At 33.8% G+C, this 16,603-nt stretch overlaps 2 protein-coding genes and 1 long non-coding RNA gene across 3 annotated transcripts; 1 reads left to right on the forward strand and 2 right to left on the reverse strand.

Moving 5' to 3' along the window:
• Positions 1–1,293: 1,293 nt before the first annotated feature.
• LOC143592679 (F-box/kelch-repeat protein At3g06240-like) lies at positions 1,294–2,355 on the forward strand. The gene has a single exon (XM_077072545.1). The coding sequence runs from the start codon at positions 1,294–1,296 to the stop codon at positions 2,353–2,355; it is 1,062 nt and encodes a 353-aa protein (XP_076928660.1).
• A 1,684-nt stretch (positions 2,356–4,039) lies between these two features.
• On the reverse strand, positions 4,040–8,289 carry LOC143592677 (translocon-associated protein subunit alpha-like). Its single transcript, XM_077072544.1, has 8 exons — positions 8,203–8,289; positions 7,680–7,856; positions 7,504–7,554; positions 7,094–7,182; positions 6,266–6,343; positions 5,836–6,039; positions 4,518–4,589; positions 4,040–4,231 (listed from the first exon to the last, which is right to left on the reverse strand). Exons 1-8 carry the CDS (start codon positions 8,279–8,281, stop codon positions 4,184–4,186), a joined length of 798 nt encoding a protein of 265 aa, XP_076928659.1. The 5' UTR covers positions 8,282–8,289; the 3' UTR covers positions 4,040–4,183.
• Positions 8,290–10,427: 2,138 nt separating this feature from the next.
• LOC143592678 (uncharacterized) lies at positions 10,428–11,164 on the reverse strand. The gene is made up of 3 exons (XR_013145960.1): positions 10,980–11,164; positions 10,659–10,742; positions 10,428–10,551 (listed from the first exon to the last, which is right to left on the reverse strand). It is a non-coding gene; the product is annotated as an uncharacterized LOC143592678 (long non-coding RNA).
• Positions 11,165–16,603: the final 5,439 nt, after the last annotated feature.

A 16,603-nucleotide genomic window follows, 5' to 3' on the forward strand; every position in this document is an offset into this window, starting at 1 on the left:
TGTCTCTTTATGCATGCTCCTACGAAAACTCATTTATCATTCATGAAACGGATTATTTGTTACATCAGCGGCTCTATTGATTATGGCATTCGTATTACACCGTCTTGCATCAACGAGCTTCAAGCATATTCTGATGAAGACTAGGGCGGCTGCCCTCCAGACACTCAACCTCTGGTTATTGTGTTTTTCTTGGAGATAATTTGATTTCTTGATCGTCGAAACGGCAACCTACTATATCTCGGTCTAGTGCGGAGGACGAATACCGAGGTGTTGCCAACGCCGTTGTTGAGACTACGTGGATCCGTAAACTTTTACTTGAATTGTATACTCCGTTGTCCAAAGCCACTATTGTCTATTGTCTGCCGTCTACTTATCTCATATCCGATTCAACATCAACGCACGAAGCACGTAGAGTTATATATTCACTATGTTTGGGAAAAAGTTCGGATAGGTCATGTTCGTGTTCTTCATGTACCTTCCGCCTTTCAGTTCGCGGATATTTCACTAAAGGGTTATCTCGTCAGCTATTTGAATCCTTTCGTGACAGTTTAACCGTTCGTCATACTGCCGCTCAAACTGGAGGGGAATATTAGTTGATATATTTATGGAATATATCTAGCATATCTTTATGAGATTGTATATGATTATAGTTTTGTATTGATCCCTATATAAAGGGTTGGATAGATTAATGTGAAGCACTATTTCATTATTCCATACAAATTTATAGAGAATATAGAGAGAAAAGAGATGGGAGACTAGAACCGATTCACCATAAGTTCATTCATAGACTCCTTTGTGACTTTGCTTATAACTTGAAGCGTTTAACTTGTTTGGGCCATTTGATTTGGGTTGCTTGTATGGACTGTTGGGTTGGGCCCATAAGATTCGTAACAACTTGTGTCACTTTGGTGGATTATGTGGCAATGAATGATTTAAGCTAGGTCTTGCAAGGTTATCAATTGGAATCTTGAGCTCACCCACGTTTTCATTCCATCGTGTGATATGCTAGAGAGTTCTGTTTTTGTGGTGGCACAACAACTATCAAATGGTAGCCAACGGTATGGTTTCCCGTAGGATCGCTCAAGCCAAACTCTAAAGCCAGAGTGAATCTGTTTAAGCCAACATGTTAAGACAACTGGGCATAACTTAAAAGAAAGTCTGTGCTTTCCAAAAAAAAAAAACCTCCGCCAAACAGATTATAGAGATCGTTATCATATAACCCTAATTTTGATCTGCATGATTATATTATTATAATCGTTTAGTGCCCTTAATTTGTAGAGTGAGAGTTACACAATGTTGTGCGATCTGTGTGAAGAGATGATCGTTGAAATCTTCTCCAGACTACCAACCAAATCCCTTCTCCGATTCAGATCACTTTCCAAAGCATTATACACGTCCATCGGTTGCCCAGATTTCATCCGACTGCATACTCTTCGATCTCCCGAAAAGGTCATGATCAAACACAAAATTCAGAAAAAACACTTCTACACATTACATCACCAATTTCCATATAATAATAATAAAAATAATAATAATAATACCAATACTGCCCGCATAACACCAGTTGCGCATCCTTTTAGTGATTTTCGTGTCATTGGCTCGTGTAATGGAATACTGTGTCTTTGTAAATATTATGGGCAGAATCTTATTCTATGGAACCCTTCAACTAGGCGTAAGGTGACCGTACCTGATCCTCCTATTTGGCAGGGTAATCATTGCAGCGAATTCGAGTTTGTTTTCGGTTTTGACCCAATCATCGATGATTACAAGATTCTGAGGATAACCAACGGCAAGCATTATAGTTCATATGTTTACACCATCAAGACACGCACTTGGCGTGCCATCGCCTCCTCCCCTACAGCGGATTCTCTTGCGTCTTCGCACCATTGTCTCTTCAAGGGAGCATCACATTGTGTTGCATTCAGGTATGGCTGTTGTGGATACCGTCATTTTATAATGAAATTCGACTTGGCCTCCGAGGTTTTCTCTAAAATCGAGTTGGCAGAACCAAGTTGGGAAAAGAGTGTAGTGTCAACCATCAAAGGTTGTCTAGCTGTGATGTCTTCAAAAGATGATAGCACTTGGATTTGGGTGATGAGAGAGTATGGCAACCCTGCTTCATGGTCTGTTGCTTTCAAATTGAATGCGTGTCAAAAGAATGTGGCGGATAGATTTTATACCGCTAACGATGATCAATTAATACTATTGGACCATCTCTGTGAGGGGATCGTTGCTTATAATCCGGAGACACACCAACGCTCTAAACTTTTGGACTTTATTGATTCTTCTAGCATGGTTTGCATGACTGTGTGCATTGAAAGTCTTGAATTGTTGGACATGGGGACTATATGTTAGATTTCATCACTCAAGTATTGTTTAAGGTAAACTCTGTGTACATAACCCTTTTTGCGCCTTTCTAAAACTTTTGTCTTAGTTCTTTCTTGCATTGACATTAGAGTTTATTTTTTCCTATGAATAATTGAAGTTCAAGATTTCTTTATTTACCCGTTTGTTAAAATGTTTAAGAGAAGAAAGTTTTGTTTTATTATGTGGAATTAATCCCCCTTGTCCCCAAAACGGGTGCAAGGGTAACAGGTTGGAACAGGTCTAGGTCATGGCGGCTCTTTCTGAAAGAAAAGGTCATTTTACTTGGGGTTAGGATGGGATTTGACCAAAATGCGTACGGACGAAATGGTGAATTTGCTACCAAAGTTGTTCTATGATGTTTGACATCCTGTTTCAAAAATGATTATACTATACGAAACCATGCAACAAAGTGTGTTCAATTGGCCATTCTTCTACTCTTCTAATTTTGTTAAGTGTGTGACAAGTTCTTATTATTTAATAATTCAATTTTATAGCCTTTTTCCCTCCCCTCTCTTTCTTAAAAGGTTCTTGGAATATGATTTTTCTTCTTATTTTCCTCTTTTCCTTCCCCTTCCCTTGTTAAATGAGACTCAGAAACACCGTGTAAATGAAGAAAAAGCTTTAGAAAAATGGAAAAGAAAATGCTATTAGGCATGTTACACATTTGCTTAGGGAATTGCCTATTAGTCCTAATTTATCATTGGCATTCTCTTAAATTAATTTGATGTATTCTTTACAACAATTTAAAAGTGCCCTGACTCCGTAGTTCACTTAGGGCCTTCAAAAACGTTGGGTGACTAAATTGAATACCAAACACCACTTTTGTAGTTGAAGATGTGATGCTTTGACTTAATTCTTCCATAAAAAAATACCACTCCATTATCTATGATCATCAATGTTTGTTACCAATAATGAATAATGTCTTAAAAAGATGTTAACACCCAAGGCTTTCAACCAGGTTCAAGATTTCACGCAAATTATCAAACAAAAATGCCCAAAATCATGTCATTTTTCGTAAATATTAATCTATTTTTCGTTTGTTTGGTTATGGAAACGATTGGGGTTGGTTTATTGGATCGCTCCATGACTAAGCATTTGAGTATAGTAAATCAAGATAGAGTTGTCAAGGTGAACGACTGATGAGGTGATCGGACTTGGTAGAGGCTGGTAGTGATATTGAGAGGTCAACTCTAGCAGTGGTAGGTCAACTCCAGGGATCAACTTCAGGACGGTGGGGCTAACCAGAATCAGTAACGGTTTATTAGTCAGCTGACTCAACTCTAGCTCTGGTAGGGCGGCTCTAGGTATCAACTTCGGTACTGATAGAACTGACCAGAATCAGTAACGGTTTATTAGGTAGACGTGTGAGAAACACTCAAGAGGGGCCATTAGTGTTTACATTAATATCGAGTGACGAAACTAAGAACAACCTCTTATTTCACTTAAAAAAATTTGGTATAAACTATCCTACCAATTTAAGTTTAAAAAAAAAACAAAACAACCCTAAATAGTTTTGAAATTTTAACCTGTCAACCCACAAACTGGCAGGTTGACCTAAACCCCAAAATGACCCGGACCCATCTAAGCTAAACCTGGAGCCGTGAGTTGTGTTAGTCGTTAGGTACATACATTACCCCATATTGCTCGCAGTCGACATTTCAAACCAAATAAGTTGGTAAATAAGTATGCTAAATATTAAATAGCCTAAACGTGTGTTTAACTAGGCTTACATATCAAAATCTCCAAGAAATGATTTGAGTAAAAGTAACTTTCTCATTCTACAACAGTTGCAAGTATGTATCCCTCCCTCAATCATCTACTTCTTCTTTGACTTGCTCGCCTTTGACTGAGTGTAAGCAGTTCCCTAAAAATGAACACATCAAACTTAATCAGTGCTCTTAAAACACATTTAATCATATCTAACACACAAATTATTTATAAACTAAAGACAATGCATTGTGAACCGATATAGATGATTAGATGGTGTGTTTTCAAGGTAAAAACAGGTATAGTTATTTAAATAACAAAAATATAAAGAACATCAACTTGGTTCAAATTTGCATGAACTTATTGGAGAAAATAGAACTTGGAATTTGGTAAAATAATGATATACACAAAATTAAGAAAACTTTCGAGTAAGAGGTACCAACCTCCAACCACTCATCCATAGATGCATCTACGGTCCGAGTTCCCGTTTCCACCTTTGGTGCCTTTTTTGTTTTCTGAGTAAAAAGCAACAAAATTTAAAACCAAGAAACTTGAGTAATCATCTCCAAATAATATAAAACTGTAACCTACAGACATATTATAATAACAGCAAAATACAATTATTAAATTCATAATCATATATTCATTAAGATCGTCCCCATGAGAAAATAGAAAGAAAACATGATATACAAATAAATTGAGGACGGAGTATGCATTCGTATTACGGGGTTTTCAGATTAGTTTTCTGAAAGTAATTCTTTGATTTTAAATATTCAGTTGACAATCAACTATAATAAAACAATTGTAGGATAGCATTTAATAGGCGTCAACGAGCAAATCGATTTGAGCTTCAACGAGCACAAGCCTAAAATAAGCTTGTTTAGTAAACGAGCCCAGGCCGGAGTTTCACTTATCGAGCTCGAGATGGCTCGCAAGCCAAACATGCCTAATATTAAAATAATTTGGCTTGGCTCGTTTGCATCCTAGTATTTAAATCATAGTTATTAAAAACGACCGCCTAATGCGCCTAGACGCTATTTTTAAGTGAGGCGCTGATTTAGCGCTTCTAGATAGAGAAGGCGCAATTCTAGGAGCAATTTCAGTTTTTTTGAATTTTTTATGATTTTATTTTGATTTTTTATTAACAAAGCTACCTAAAATAAAGTCAAATATACTTAATGTAATCCAACCTTCCTATATGATCATTGACAATTCTGGATGATGTTTCTTTTAGTTTAATTTGCTTTGCTAAATTCTCATTATATGATTTAAACTTTAAACTAAAATTTAAAGGTGGACTTTTTAATCTAGAATATTATTTTATTGTTCTAGAAATTGCAGAGCATAATTAGTAGTCCGATTTAATCTTAAATGTGTAGAGCTGACTTCAATTAGTTGGTGAGTGCAAATTTTTTGTTGGCTGCTGATGCTATTAAACTTTAGCTTTTGGTATTGGATAATTTTTAAGTTTTTGAACTTTTGATATTGGATAACTTTTGGCATTGAAACTATGTGATTCAAGTTTTGGAATACATAAATATATTTTGTATTTATTTTTCATTGTGTGCCTTTTTTTTCTCGGGCCCTCGTTTTTTTTTGCGCCTTGCGCCTTGAGTGCGCCTAGCGCATTTAATAACTATGATCTAAATCTGTGTTTAACTGTTTATTAACTGAAACCAACCATTTGTTTTGAGTATTGAAAATCTCTTGTTATTTAAATAACTAGCACATAGAATAATTAAAAAGGCGCCCCGATGATACCTTGGAAAGATTTTGTATTTGACCACGGACCCACAATCCAAGGAAGACAAGAAGAGAAATTCCAAGTGAAACTAGAAAGACGGTCTCCATGCTGACTAGACCACCGGCTTCAGTAACCTCAATGGTACCATTGTAGAATGTATTTTGATATGGTAGTTGGTCAATCTCATAAATTATTGTTCCAACAAGATCAAATGTTCCAGCCTTCAATAAAACAAAAACCCATTTAATTAGAAACGGGTCGTTTGAAATTATGTTTACTTAACAGAATATAAAATAAATATTGACTAGATAATAATGGCTCGAAACTCTTGTATTTTTCCTATTTTTAATGCATAAAACCTCCAATATAATTCTATTTAAATAGTAATTAGACTACTATAGGAGTAATATAACTTTGTAATCATGACTGCAAAAGTGCCAGATGTACCTGTAAGAATTTGCTGACAGCAAAAATATAAGGGAAAGCAGCTTGAACTGAAGGAGGAACAGATGCATTGTTGAAAACCTGTCAAAATAAGTAAAGTATAGATTGGATCAACTACTAGTGTAATCAAAAATAAATATTAGCCCAACAACATAAAAGTCCAAACTATGGACGGTAAATAACAAATTCGTTTACAGCATAACAAGGCGGCTGGTAAATACATCTTTTGAGCATGACCTCGTGTTACATCTAAGCTTAGAACAATGGGTGGATTAGGCGTCAAAACGAGTCGTCACTTTTATAAAAAAAAATGAACCTGTGTCTGGGTCAAAACGAATCAGACCAAAATGGGCTTGGTTGAGACGGGTCATTGTAGAGAAAAAGTATCATAATGGATTCACCCACTGTGTTTGTTTTTATGGCAATATGGTCGCTATTGGCGACAACGATAGTTGCAGCGGCGTCAACTACGTTGGTGGCGACGGTGGTGTGTAGCGGCAGTAAAGGTGGTGGTGATGAGGGAGGTGGCAGTGGTGGCGGTGCTGATGACCAATAGATGGTGACAGTGAAGGTTACGAGGTGACAGCAATTGTGGCTAACTGTCTATAGACGTTTGGATGCGTTTTTTTATGTTTATTTTTTAACGAAAATATTAGAATAGTTCACCAGAAAGGACATAATCTTGAGGGAAGATGTTACGTTAAATAGGAGTAAAAAGGGTCTTACATAACAAAGGGTAAATATAGAAATATTAGTCCACGCTAACATTAAATTTATGCTGTAGAATTGTAGCTGAAATGAAACCGCTTTAATATGAACAAGAATTATTACCTGAGAAGAGAGATTCTGAACCAGCATACGGTGATCAAAAGGGAGATGAACACTAGCTTGAACCGCAATAACCTTTATAGCTTGATCACCTAATCATCAAGCATCAAAAGAAAGTGAGATCCCCTCTGCTTAAAATATAAACTCACAGCTACCACTAAAGTATATAAATCATGCTGCTTGAGTATGTAGCAATTTCAATACTTCAAAATGAACATTTCAATACATTCTTGAGATGTTGAAGTTAACAATATGACAAGTTGTTTTTATCAAGGATTAAATGTAATATTAATTAATTATCTGTTAGCAGTTTTTTTATCTTTATAGTACACGATTCCACTAACTATATAATTTGATGGTATAATTACAATCACCAAAAAGATAATTACAGACTCAAAGTGGTAATAAGTTACCATCATTTTTCAATCCAATTAAAACCTCCGTCTCTTTCCCTGCCACTACCGCTGCAGAAAAAGAAAAAAAATAAGAAACACGTGTTAGGGAGCTTATTCCAAAACCTAACATTACTGAAATAAATCTATTTGCAATTAACCTTAATTTGGACTTAAGTAAAAAGAAATTTACTTACTTTTTGCAGCGTTCTTTGGGAAAACGCATACTGTTTCTACACCTGGAGCTGGACTATAATTCCCACCAGCGAAGTCCTGAACATCATCGTCGACAATCCCAAGATCTCCTCCTTCCTCAAGCGTTTCAGCAACCAGCTCAGCATCTTCTGAATCTGACTCAGACTGACACCGGGCAACTATAGAGCAACAACAGAATCAAAGTGATTGCCAAGTCAAAACAACAACTAACTGGCTTTACAAATCACACAAGATTGATTAAATTCCACAAGTCTTCTTTCTTCCAAATAACAATAACAATAATAATAATTGATCAAAATTGCAGATAATAACACTTGAAGCAAACAAACATAAATTCAGAATAACGAGGAAAGCAAGTCAAGTAAGTTAAAACTCAGTTAGAGATTACAAAAGGACTTAAAAGTAAGAGATCTAAAACTATGAAACTTGTACAACAAGTTAGTTAGTGATTGAATCATAGAATTAGAATAATAATTGGATGCAATGAGGAAGTGATTATTATACCTTCAAGGAAGAAAGAAGAAGAGAACAGAAGAAGGAGAACTGCGATGTACAAGGAAACCCTAATTTTGGTGGTTGTCATTTTGGGAATGAATGGCGGCGATACAATCGTGTAGGTAGTTTTATGGATATGACGGCTGTTACTAAATATTCAACAATGTAACGCACTTAGCTATGTGTAGCGCGTGGGCTACAAAATGATACTTTTTTTTTCCTATGTGGTGTCAAGTTATTAAAAAAGTGGGTTTTTGTTATTGTAGCGCTATATCATATACTAGGTTTTAGCCCGCGTGTTACGTGCGTTTATTTAGTTTTTTTATATTTATATTTATTTGAATATATATTTTTATATTAATTAAATTAACCTACATGGACTATGGTGTCGATTTTAGTGTCAGTTTGGGCAAGGTTCTTTTTTATACCGAGATGTGCTATATTTTACTGGGGTGGGGTTTAATTTCAAGTATAGTTTACTGTTTTGTTCTCGATGGTCGAGGTGGTTTAATATTTGACATTTTGTGTGTCTTGTTTTCATCTTTTTCATGATCATTAAATTTTTAATGATTTTTCAGGTATTGATAATATTTCATATTCATTGTATTATAGTTTTTGTTTAAATATATAGGGTTTTCGGTTACGATGTGTTTAGGTTTCAACTTAAACATAAACTTTGATGTGTAGATCAACCGATATTGTGAATAGCGTTTAAGGATTTTTGTAATAAAATTAAATGTTTTGTTGGTTGAATCATGTTTTTTAATTTTTTTAAACAAATGTTTTAAGGCTATACGTTACAGTAAAGTTGTTCAAATGAATTATATATTAGTATATTTGACATGTTACTATACCATAGATGTAAAGGAAAACCCAATTCAACCTTACTTGAATTTGACATGTTTGAATTAATCGATAGTCCAGAAATTTGCATTATGTTGGAATACAGTTTAGACTTTGAACATGAGCAATAGCGAGTTAGTGCACAGAATAATACTTCGCCAGCTAACTTTTGAGGGCTTCGACAATACTATGCAAGGTACATCCGCCTGGAATAACCATAGTCACAAGGTTCGCGGTACGCTTCGGTACGGGAACATGGTACGGGATCGTAATTCACTAGGTCTCTAAAATTTGGTACGAAGAGGGTAGGCTCATTTCGGATCGATCTGGTACGATATACCATATAATATGGTACGATGTACCAGTTAAACTTAGTATTGTTTTTCTACATCATAAATTATAGGTAACTAAAGTTCAAGCAACAATAAAAAAAACTATTAGTAAAAGTTTAGGGTTAAATTTGTTAAAAAGCTATAATATGAAGGTTGAAATATGATTTAGGGTAAAAAAACAAAAAGCTATAATATGAAGGTTGAAATATGATTTAGGGTAAAAAAACAAAAGACAGGGTATAAATGGTTGTGAAGAGTCTTGTACTGAAGACATGTAAACCCTAATATACATTCGCCGTCATGTTCATTCTCCATCTCTGATTGGGTAAACTCAAGATCAACTTTTTTTTAAATCTCCATTCTCCATTAAAGAACCTTCAGTTTCTCTTCTTCTCTTGTTACAATTCCGGTTCAATTTTCTAATTTATTGGCGAAACGTGTTTCTAAATCATGAAGATCGCGATCCCAATAGATTTTGGTACGACTGAATTAAGATTTTGGAACGCCAATTTATTGATTAAATTCGAGAACCCGGAACACATTCGTACCGCGATTTGGTACGGACGATTCGGAACGAAAATCGTGACAACATCAGCGAATTATGTGACTATTGGAATAACTACTTAGATCTAATAATATTAAAATATTATATTCAAACCAGTCATGAATGCATGCAGGGGTGGCTCGACTTCAAATAAAAGTGAGTTGAGAACTTTAAATATGTGATTTTCCTTCAACATATCCTGCAAAATTTAAACATAATAGATTATATCCAAAACATAAAAAGATCATCATCAAGTTAACATATAAGTGAATAGGCCATTTTGAGCATCATATATTTGAGTGGTATTTATAAATCATGAAAAATACACAACTTAGTTACTCCAGTTATCCACCACCGTGTAGCACACAAACTGAAAAAGGGTTACCTTAAATGAGTAGGCCATTGACCAACAGAAACGAACCGCTTAAACGAGTAGGCCATTGACCAAGAGAACCGAACCGCTACACAATGTTTTACTGGTTCCATCTGACCAGTATGAATTAAACGCGAAAGATAATAATATAATAATGATGATTATAACAATAGTAATAAAATTACCCATGAACTATGTCCTTCACCCCATGCCACAATTTTCCATTCGTCCATTTTCCAAACTTAGAGTAGGTGATCTTTGCCACTCTTTAATATATAATTTCCATGCATGTTGTTATTTGTCATTTATTAATTATTAGAAGAGCAAAACCGTAACTTCAATCAAACAATTAGAGTTGAAAGAAGAAGCACACCTCTATGTGCAGCATAATAAAGCATCATAATAGCTTTTGCCTACGCATATAAGTTCACTTTGTAGTCAAAAACTCCAAGATAACCTACAATTAGTAATTAAACTTGTCAACTACTACTTAGAATATTAAAACTCAAAAGAAGTTATTAATAATTTTCATAATAAACAGTATGCCAAATACTGTTATACCACCTTTCACACATATGATATCAATGCACTGACAATTTCAGTGAGAGCATATCTGGAATTTTCAGAAACTGAACACAAGTACGGGTAGAAAAGCTGCGAAATATAAAAACGAACCAGCATGGCCAGATCTTACCTGGTCCGATTCAATCTGCTGACGCTGAAATACATCAGGTATGACCCGACCTGATTCAGTCTGAAATTCTAAATTCACCATATGTAGAGCTGCAGAAAAACCCCCCAAATACAATTCATTTCTAATAAACATACAAATTACTGAAGTTAACCGTAAACACTTACAAATTACTGAAAGTGACTTAGGTTGGACTGGAACCGCACTTCATCACCCAAACCTTCGCCTCATAAGTTTTCTTCTATAAGTACTTACTTTTAGCTCAATATAAATGCAATGATTAGTTACATAATTCCATTCAAGCTTTCCCTACAAAATGGCCATGGAAAAAAAATCAAACTTGTTGCTTTATAACAATTGGGATTCCTAAGATAAAATTAATAGATATAACATAAAAAAAGAAGTCAAAATTAGAGTCATACCTGGTGGAGCTAAGTCCAAACAAAGAGGCACTGAGATATAACTCCATGTCCAAGCTCTTGTGGAATTTTCCATCAGATAAATGTTTCTTTAGTCGAGATGGATTGCCACAACAGACTTAATGTACCATTGACCATAGTGTTAGATGTTTGTTTTTGTCTATACCGCATGAGGTAGTATGGTGTTCAACAACAGTATCATAAGTCAGCCACTCCTTTATCCCTAAGACCCCAATTGAAGCCAAGTTTAAGCTAGAGAGACATCTGCAAACATGAGTGGTGTTTAACCTAGAAGTTGTGAATGAATATGTGTAATGAACTTTTCCCACTTAAAACAAACAGAAAACTTCCTTGCAACCTCCTTGAAAACATTGCTTCCTGTATCTGAATCCATCTGATAACAGTAATAATTGAAAAATAACATAAAATTAATCAGGTTTGTTATTATATTCTAGCAAATGAAGAAAAGCAAAATTTATAATATTATTTTATAATTTCACCTTAAAATAAGTAGTATCCACATCAAAAACGGGTCATTCCCCGACAGATCAAAACGGGTCATCCCAAAATACATAACAGGTCGGTACAAGTCATCCCTTTATGTACAACAACTCAGTTTCACATTATTTCAATTTAACATAATGTTGTTTCTGAACTGAAAAAATGCAGATAAATCTTGTGCCATTAGTTTTTAATAAGATCAAAGTATGTTAGTAACAAATTATTTTTATGTATATGCCCTAAATAATTTTGAAGAATTGAGGTGTTATGATCACTTGAACTTTCTACACCCAAATAAATCACAATCTAACTGTTTTAAAAACCCCAAAAACCAAATTTTCGGTTCTTATTTCCGATTTGAGCCCAAAACCAACCCATAACTACCTATGAATATACCTTCTAGCTGCTTAGGTGAAACATCAAACTCCATCCACAAAGCCTTCCCTTTTAACATTGGCAATTTACCCTTATAAGCTACGTAGCAAGAAACAGAGAACCCGAAACAATATAATGAGTTTTGTGTTTCAAGCATAACAAATTATGAAGCCTACACGTATACACGAACGTAATGGAAATCTTTCACAAAATACAATCAATCCAAGATTAATCTTTCGCAATTAGAATTTTTTATTAGAGAATTCAATTAGGAATAAAACGAATCACCGCAAACAATGAACGGGATGAAGACGCTGGTAAGTTTTTTAGAATCTAGTGGACCAATGTGTAGGTCGGAGGCAGAGAATGAACGTACATCTTGTTGAAGGATTTAGTGTTTGAGTATTACTTCATTAGTTCAGCTTATGTGATATAACCCGTTTGGAGAGATTCGGATTCACAAATCCTTGGATACCCACGAATTCAAAGCAATGAATGAGAAGCATCTATTTAGAAATCAAGCAATATGGTGGCTTTAGAGGATGTGGGGAGCAATCTGAGAACGACACGTAATATTTTAAGGTAGACAATTACATAGATAGATAGATAGATAGTAGCTTTAGAGACCGTGTAGTACACGGGATGATTTAAATAATAAAGTTACAAATAAAGCAATACGTAATGTATATGAAAAAATGTATTACATACGTGCTTGTATCATTATACTTAAATTGATTTTATTTATATCACAAAATGATTTTTTTCAAAAAAAGATGAACTTAATAATAAAAAAAAGTAACGCGTGTGCAAAAACATACCTAGGAACACTCCATCTATTGGAAATTTCATTCTCGTTATCATATATGTATAATTGAAAGAAATTTGGTTAAGAACCAATTTTAGAGAATATTTCTCATATAATAATAGCTTTGAGCTACACCATGGCATGTCGGAAGTGTTTGTCATTTTTCTTAAATTTTAATAGCTACGGGAAAAATACTCATTTTAATAGCTATGGGAAAAATACTCAATGTGCAAAATCCCGAATCTTTTGACTATCTCCAAAAATGTCCTTAAAAATAAATTTGAAACCGATCACATTTAAAATTATAACTTTCTTTTTATTTACATTTTCAAGTCAAAAATTTGAACCTATAACAAGTTTGTCGATAAATCTATTTGCATTCTCAAAATTTTAAAAATATTCCGATTACCCTTTTTTTACTCATAACAAATTTAAGCCAAATGTAGTTAAATTGTACCAAACGATCTATTTACCAACTTCCCGTAACAATTAAATTTAAGTTTCACAAAAAAACCAAAATAATCATTGATAAAAAAAACCCAAGAAACTAAATATGATAAACTATTATATTTGAAATGATTGGAATATTTTATCCTTACAATTTAACATATATATGTATAGTTTACTAAATTAATCGAAGAAATAAATGGATAGATTAAATCATATATATATATATATATATAGTTTATAAATTTATATGACAATGTACAAAAAAATCCAATAGATAAATGAATTTAATTTTAAAAATTGATCAACTTTTAAGCATATATTTACAATTTATTGATTAAAAAACTTTCTTCGTAAAATGAAAGCATATTAGAGGGTTTTATTTTTTTTTTTGGTTTTTTTTATTTACAATCTTCAACAATATACATAGTATGATATGTTAATGATATCATTTAAAATTATATTCCTTTCAATATTTAACAAACATGTTTTGTTGTTTATTTTTGGATTTCTCTAAGTATATTGTGAAATATATTTTAACAACGTATGGTAGTATAATATGTAAATATTTATTTTTATAAAAGTGTATAGATATAATATAAATAGAGTTTAAAGAAAAGTGAATAATTTAATCATGTTATAAATAAATGAAGTGTAAAAAGAAAGTGAATAATTATTTATATATGATATATATTAGTTTTGAAGGGAAAAAATTGTGATAATTAACCACAAAGTGTAACATCCCAAATTTTCAAATAATAATATTTAATATATTTATTTGTTATGATTGAAAAGTTTACTTGAGTTAGTAAAGAAATAATAAAATAATAAAGATGGAAAGATAAGTAGGCTAATTATATGAAATTAATTATGTATCAAAAAGGAAAGATGAGCTTTAGGTCCATGGGCTTAAGGGAGTATAAATACCCTTAAACCCTAATCGTTTCCATTTTCATCCATTCTACACCATAGCCTATACCATAAAACACACACTTAAGCCAAAACACCCCCTAACCCTTGCGGCTAAGAAATGAACCCAAAATCAAGCATAGTAATATTAGATCTTCAATCATACAAGCAAGCAAACGAGTCCAAGATCACGTATTAAAGCTAACCGTAGCTCGTAGTGAATCGTAAAAGTACGTTTTATCTTAAAGATTTCATTTTTATAGTCCAATTGCCCTAAGGATTGATACGAAGGAATATCGGTGATCCTTATGCAATAAAAATGTGAACTTGATGTTAAAAATGGATTTCATCAACTTATTAGTTAAAAACTTGGCTAAAAACGGGTTTACGAGGGATAAAGGTTTAAGCTTTATGCCTAAAATGGGTTAGATCTTGATGATGTAATAATATGGGGTGTAAAATGGTTAAGGAGACTAGAAAATGGTGGTTAAAAGTTGTGATATGGACCGTTAACCGTTACCTGAGCCAAGAAAAGAATAAAGGATATGAAAATATGAACTGAAAGCATCAGTCGCGGGTTCTCGGTCAAAACGAGTTCTCGGTCAACACGAGTCCTCGGTGGTATGAGTTCTCGGTCACCAAGAGTTCTCGGTCACTCCATTGAGTTCTCGATGACAAGGGTTCTCGGTCCTTGAGTCCTCGGTCAAGAGCTCTCTGCTGGGTTCTCTGCCAAGAGTTCTCGACTGATCAGTTAGGTTCTAGGCATTGGGCCTGGTCTCAGCTGGGCCCAGATACCATTAAAACAAGCTAGCCCATTAGTTTGAGTTAAACAAACAAGCCTAATTTAGCAAGAACATTGGTTAACTAAAATACCAACTTAATTAATTATACGGTCAATTAACAAATAAATGTTTAACAGTTAGCCGTGCACAATTAAAGAAAGGGATTACTATTGGCTTCGAACGTAACCGGATCTAGGTGAGTTTCTAGCCCCATTTCCTTGTTATGTTTTCGGGGCTGTGTGCATACTCGATGTGATTAGTTAATACACTTACCTTAAGTGGTAGGTGTATGCCTATTATGATATATGTGAAGGTTACGAAAGAATGCTTGACGGTACATGAACGATCTTCGGATATTGCATGTACTGTCAGGAGATAGCTTGAAGATGTGATTGTTTTTATATATTGTATGTATGTCATAGATTATGATTATGTAAGAACGTATATAAAATTCACAAAAGAAAAGGAAAGTATGAAATGAAGGAATTGACGGAAAATGGTGGCAGACCCTAATAATATCTGTGAAAGAGGGTGACAGACCCCAAATAATATATGTGAAGGAGGGTGACAGACCCTAATAATATCTGTGAAGGAGGGTGGCAGACCCTAATAATATCTGTGAAGGAGGGTGGCAGATCCTAATAATATATGTGAGGTTATAGGGCGAAAGACTCTTTAAAACGTATAAGTATGTATGTAAAGTAAGATAAAATATGAAAGTACAAAAGAAAGAAAGTATTAAAGTAAGAATGGAAGTATATACTTACGTATGTATGAAAGAAAGTAAAGAAGGTCAAGTATGTAATATAAGAACGTATTGTATGTTACCTGTATTAACTAGAACTCACTCAACGTCGCTGACTTTTAGTATGCACGCAGGCGAATAAACTGAAGCAGCTAGCCTGAGGGGGGCACATGGCAGGATTGGACGAGATTGACATATGAAGATTTGTCATGATGTTTTGATATTAAATTAAATGTTATATTTTTATAATTTTAAAAGACAAGTTATGAAGGATTGTAACGAATGTTGGGCTATTTTTATATATTCTGAGAAAGTTTTTAATTAACCCTGATATTTAGAACTGTGTTTATGAGTAAATCCAACATCCAAGTAGGGTACCGGGAACGGGGCCTTACTCAAAGTGACATGTGTCTACAATTATTTTACTTTATTAGAATATGTGTGTATATAAATATATATAAGTAGGTTAAAATAAAAAGCTAAAATTTCCTTAAAAAGTGTATAAAGCCACCATAAGTTGACATGTGTCATAGAAGATACAAAACACACCAGGGCATTTTAGTCTTTTAGTTTTTTATTTCATATATGGTAATTTTTTATTGTTACTCTTTTTTATTTTTTTGATCCCTATTTACAACTTTAAG

This window comes from Bidens hawaiensis, unplaced genomic scaffold (assembly GCF_021521415.1).
Source record: "Bidens hawaiensis isolate Kalapana, Puna unplaced genomic scaffold, B.hawaiensis_p1.1 tig00041145_1, whole genome shotgun sequence".
Taxonomy (NCBI): Eukaryota; Viridiplantae; Streptophyta; class Magnoliopsida; order Asterales; family Asteraceae; genus Bidens; species Bidens hawaiensis.

Coding starts and splice junctions, on each gene's coding strand:
- LOC143592679 (XM_077072545.1), top strand. CDS start 1,294: ATGTTGTGCGATCTGTGTGAAGAGATGATCGTTGAAATCTTCTCCAGA.
- LOC143592677 (XM_077072544.1), bottom strand. CDS start 8,281: ATGACAACCACCAAAATTAGGGTTTCCTTGTACATCGCAGTTCTCCTT. Junction 7,857..8,202: donor TTCTTCTTTCTTCCTTGAAG/GTATAATAATCA, acceptor GTTGCTCTATAG/TTGCCCGGTGTCAGTCTGAG. Junction 4,232..4,517: donor CTATGGATGAGTGGTTGGAG/GTTGGTACCTCT, acceptor GTTCATTTTTAG/GGAACTGCTTACACTCAGTC.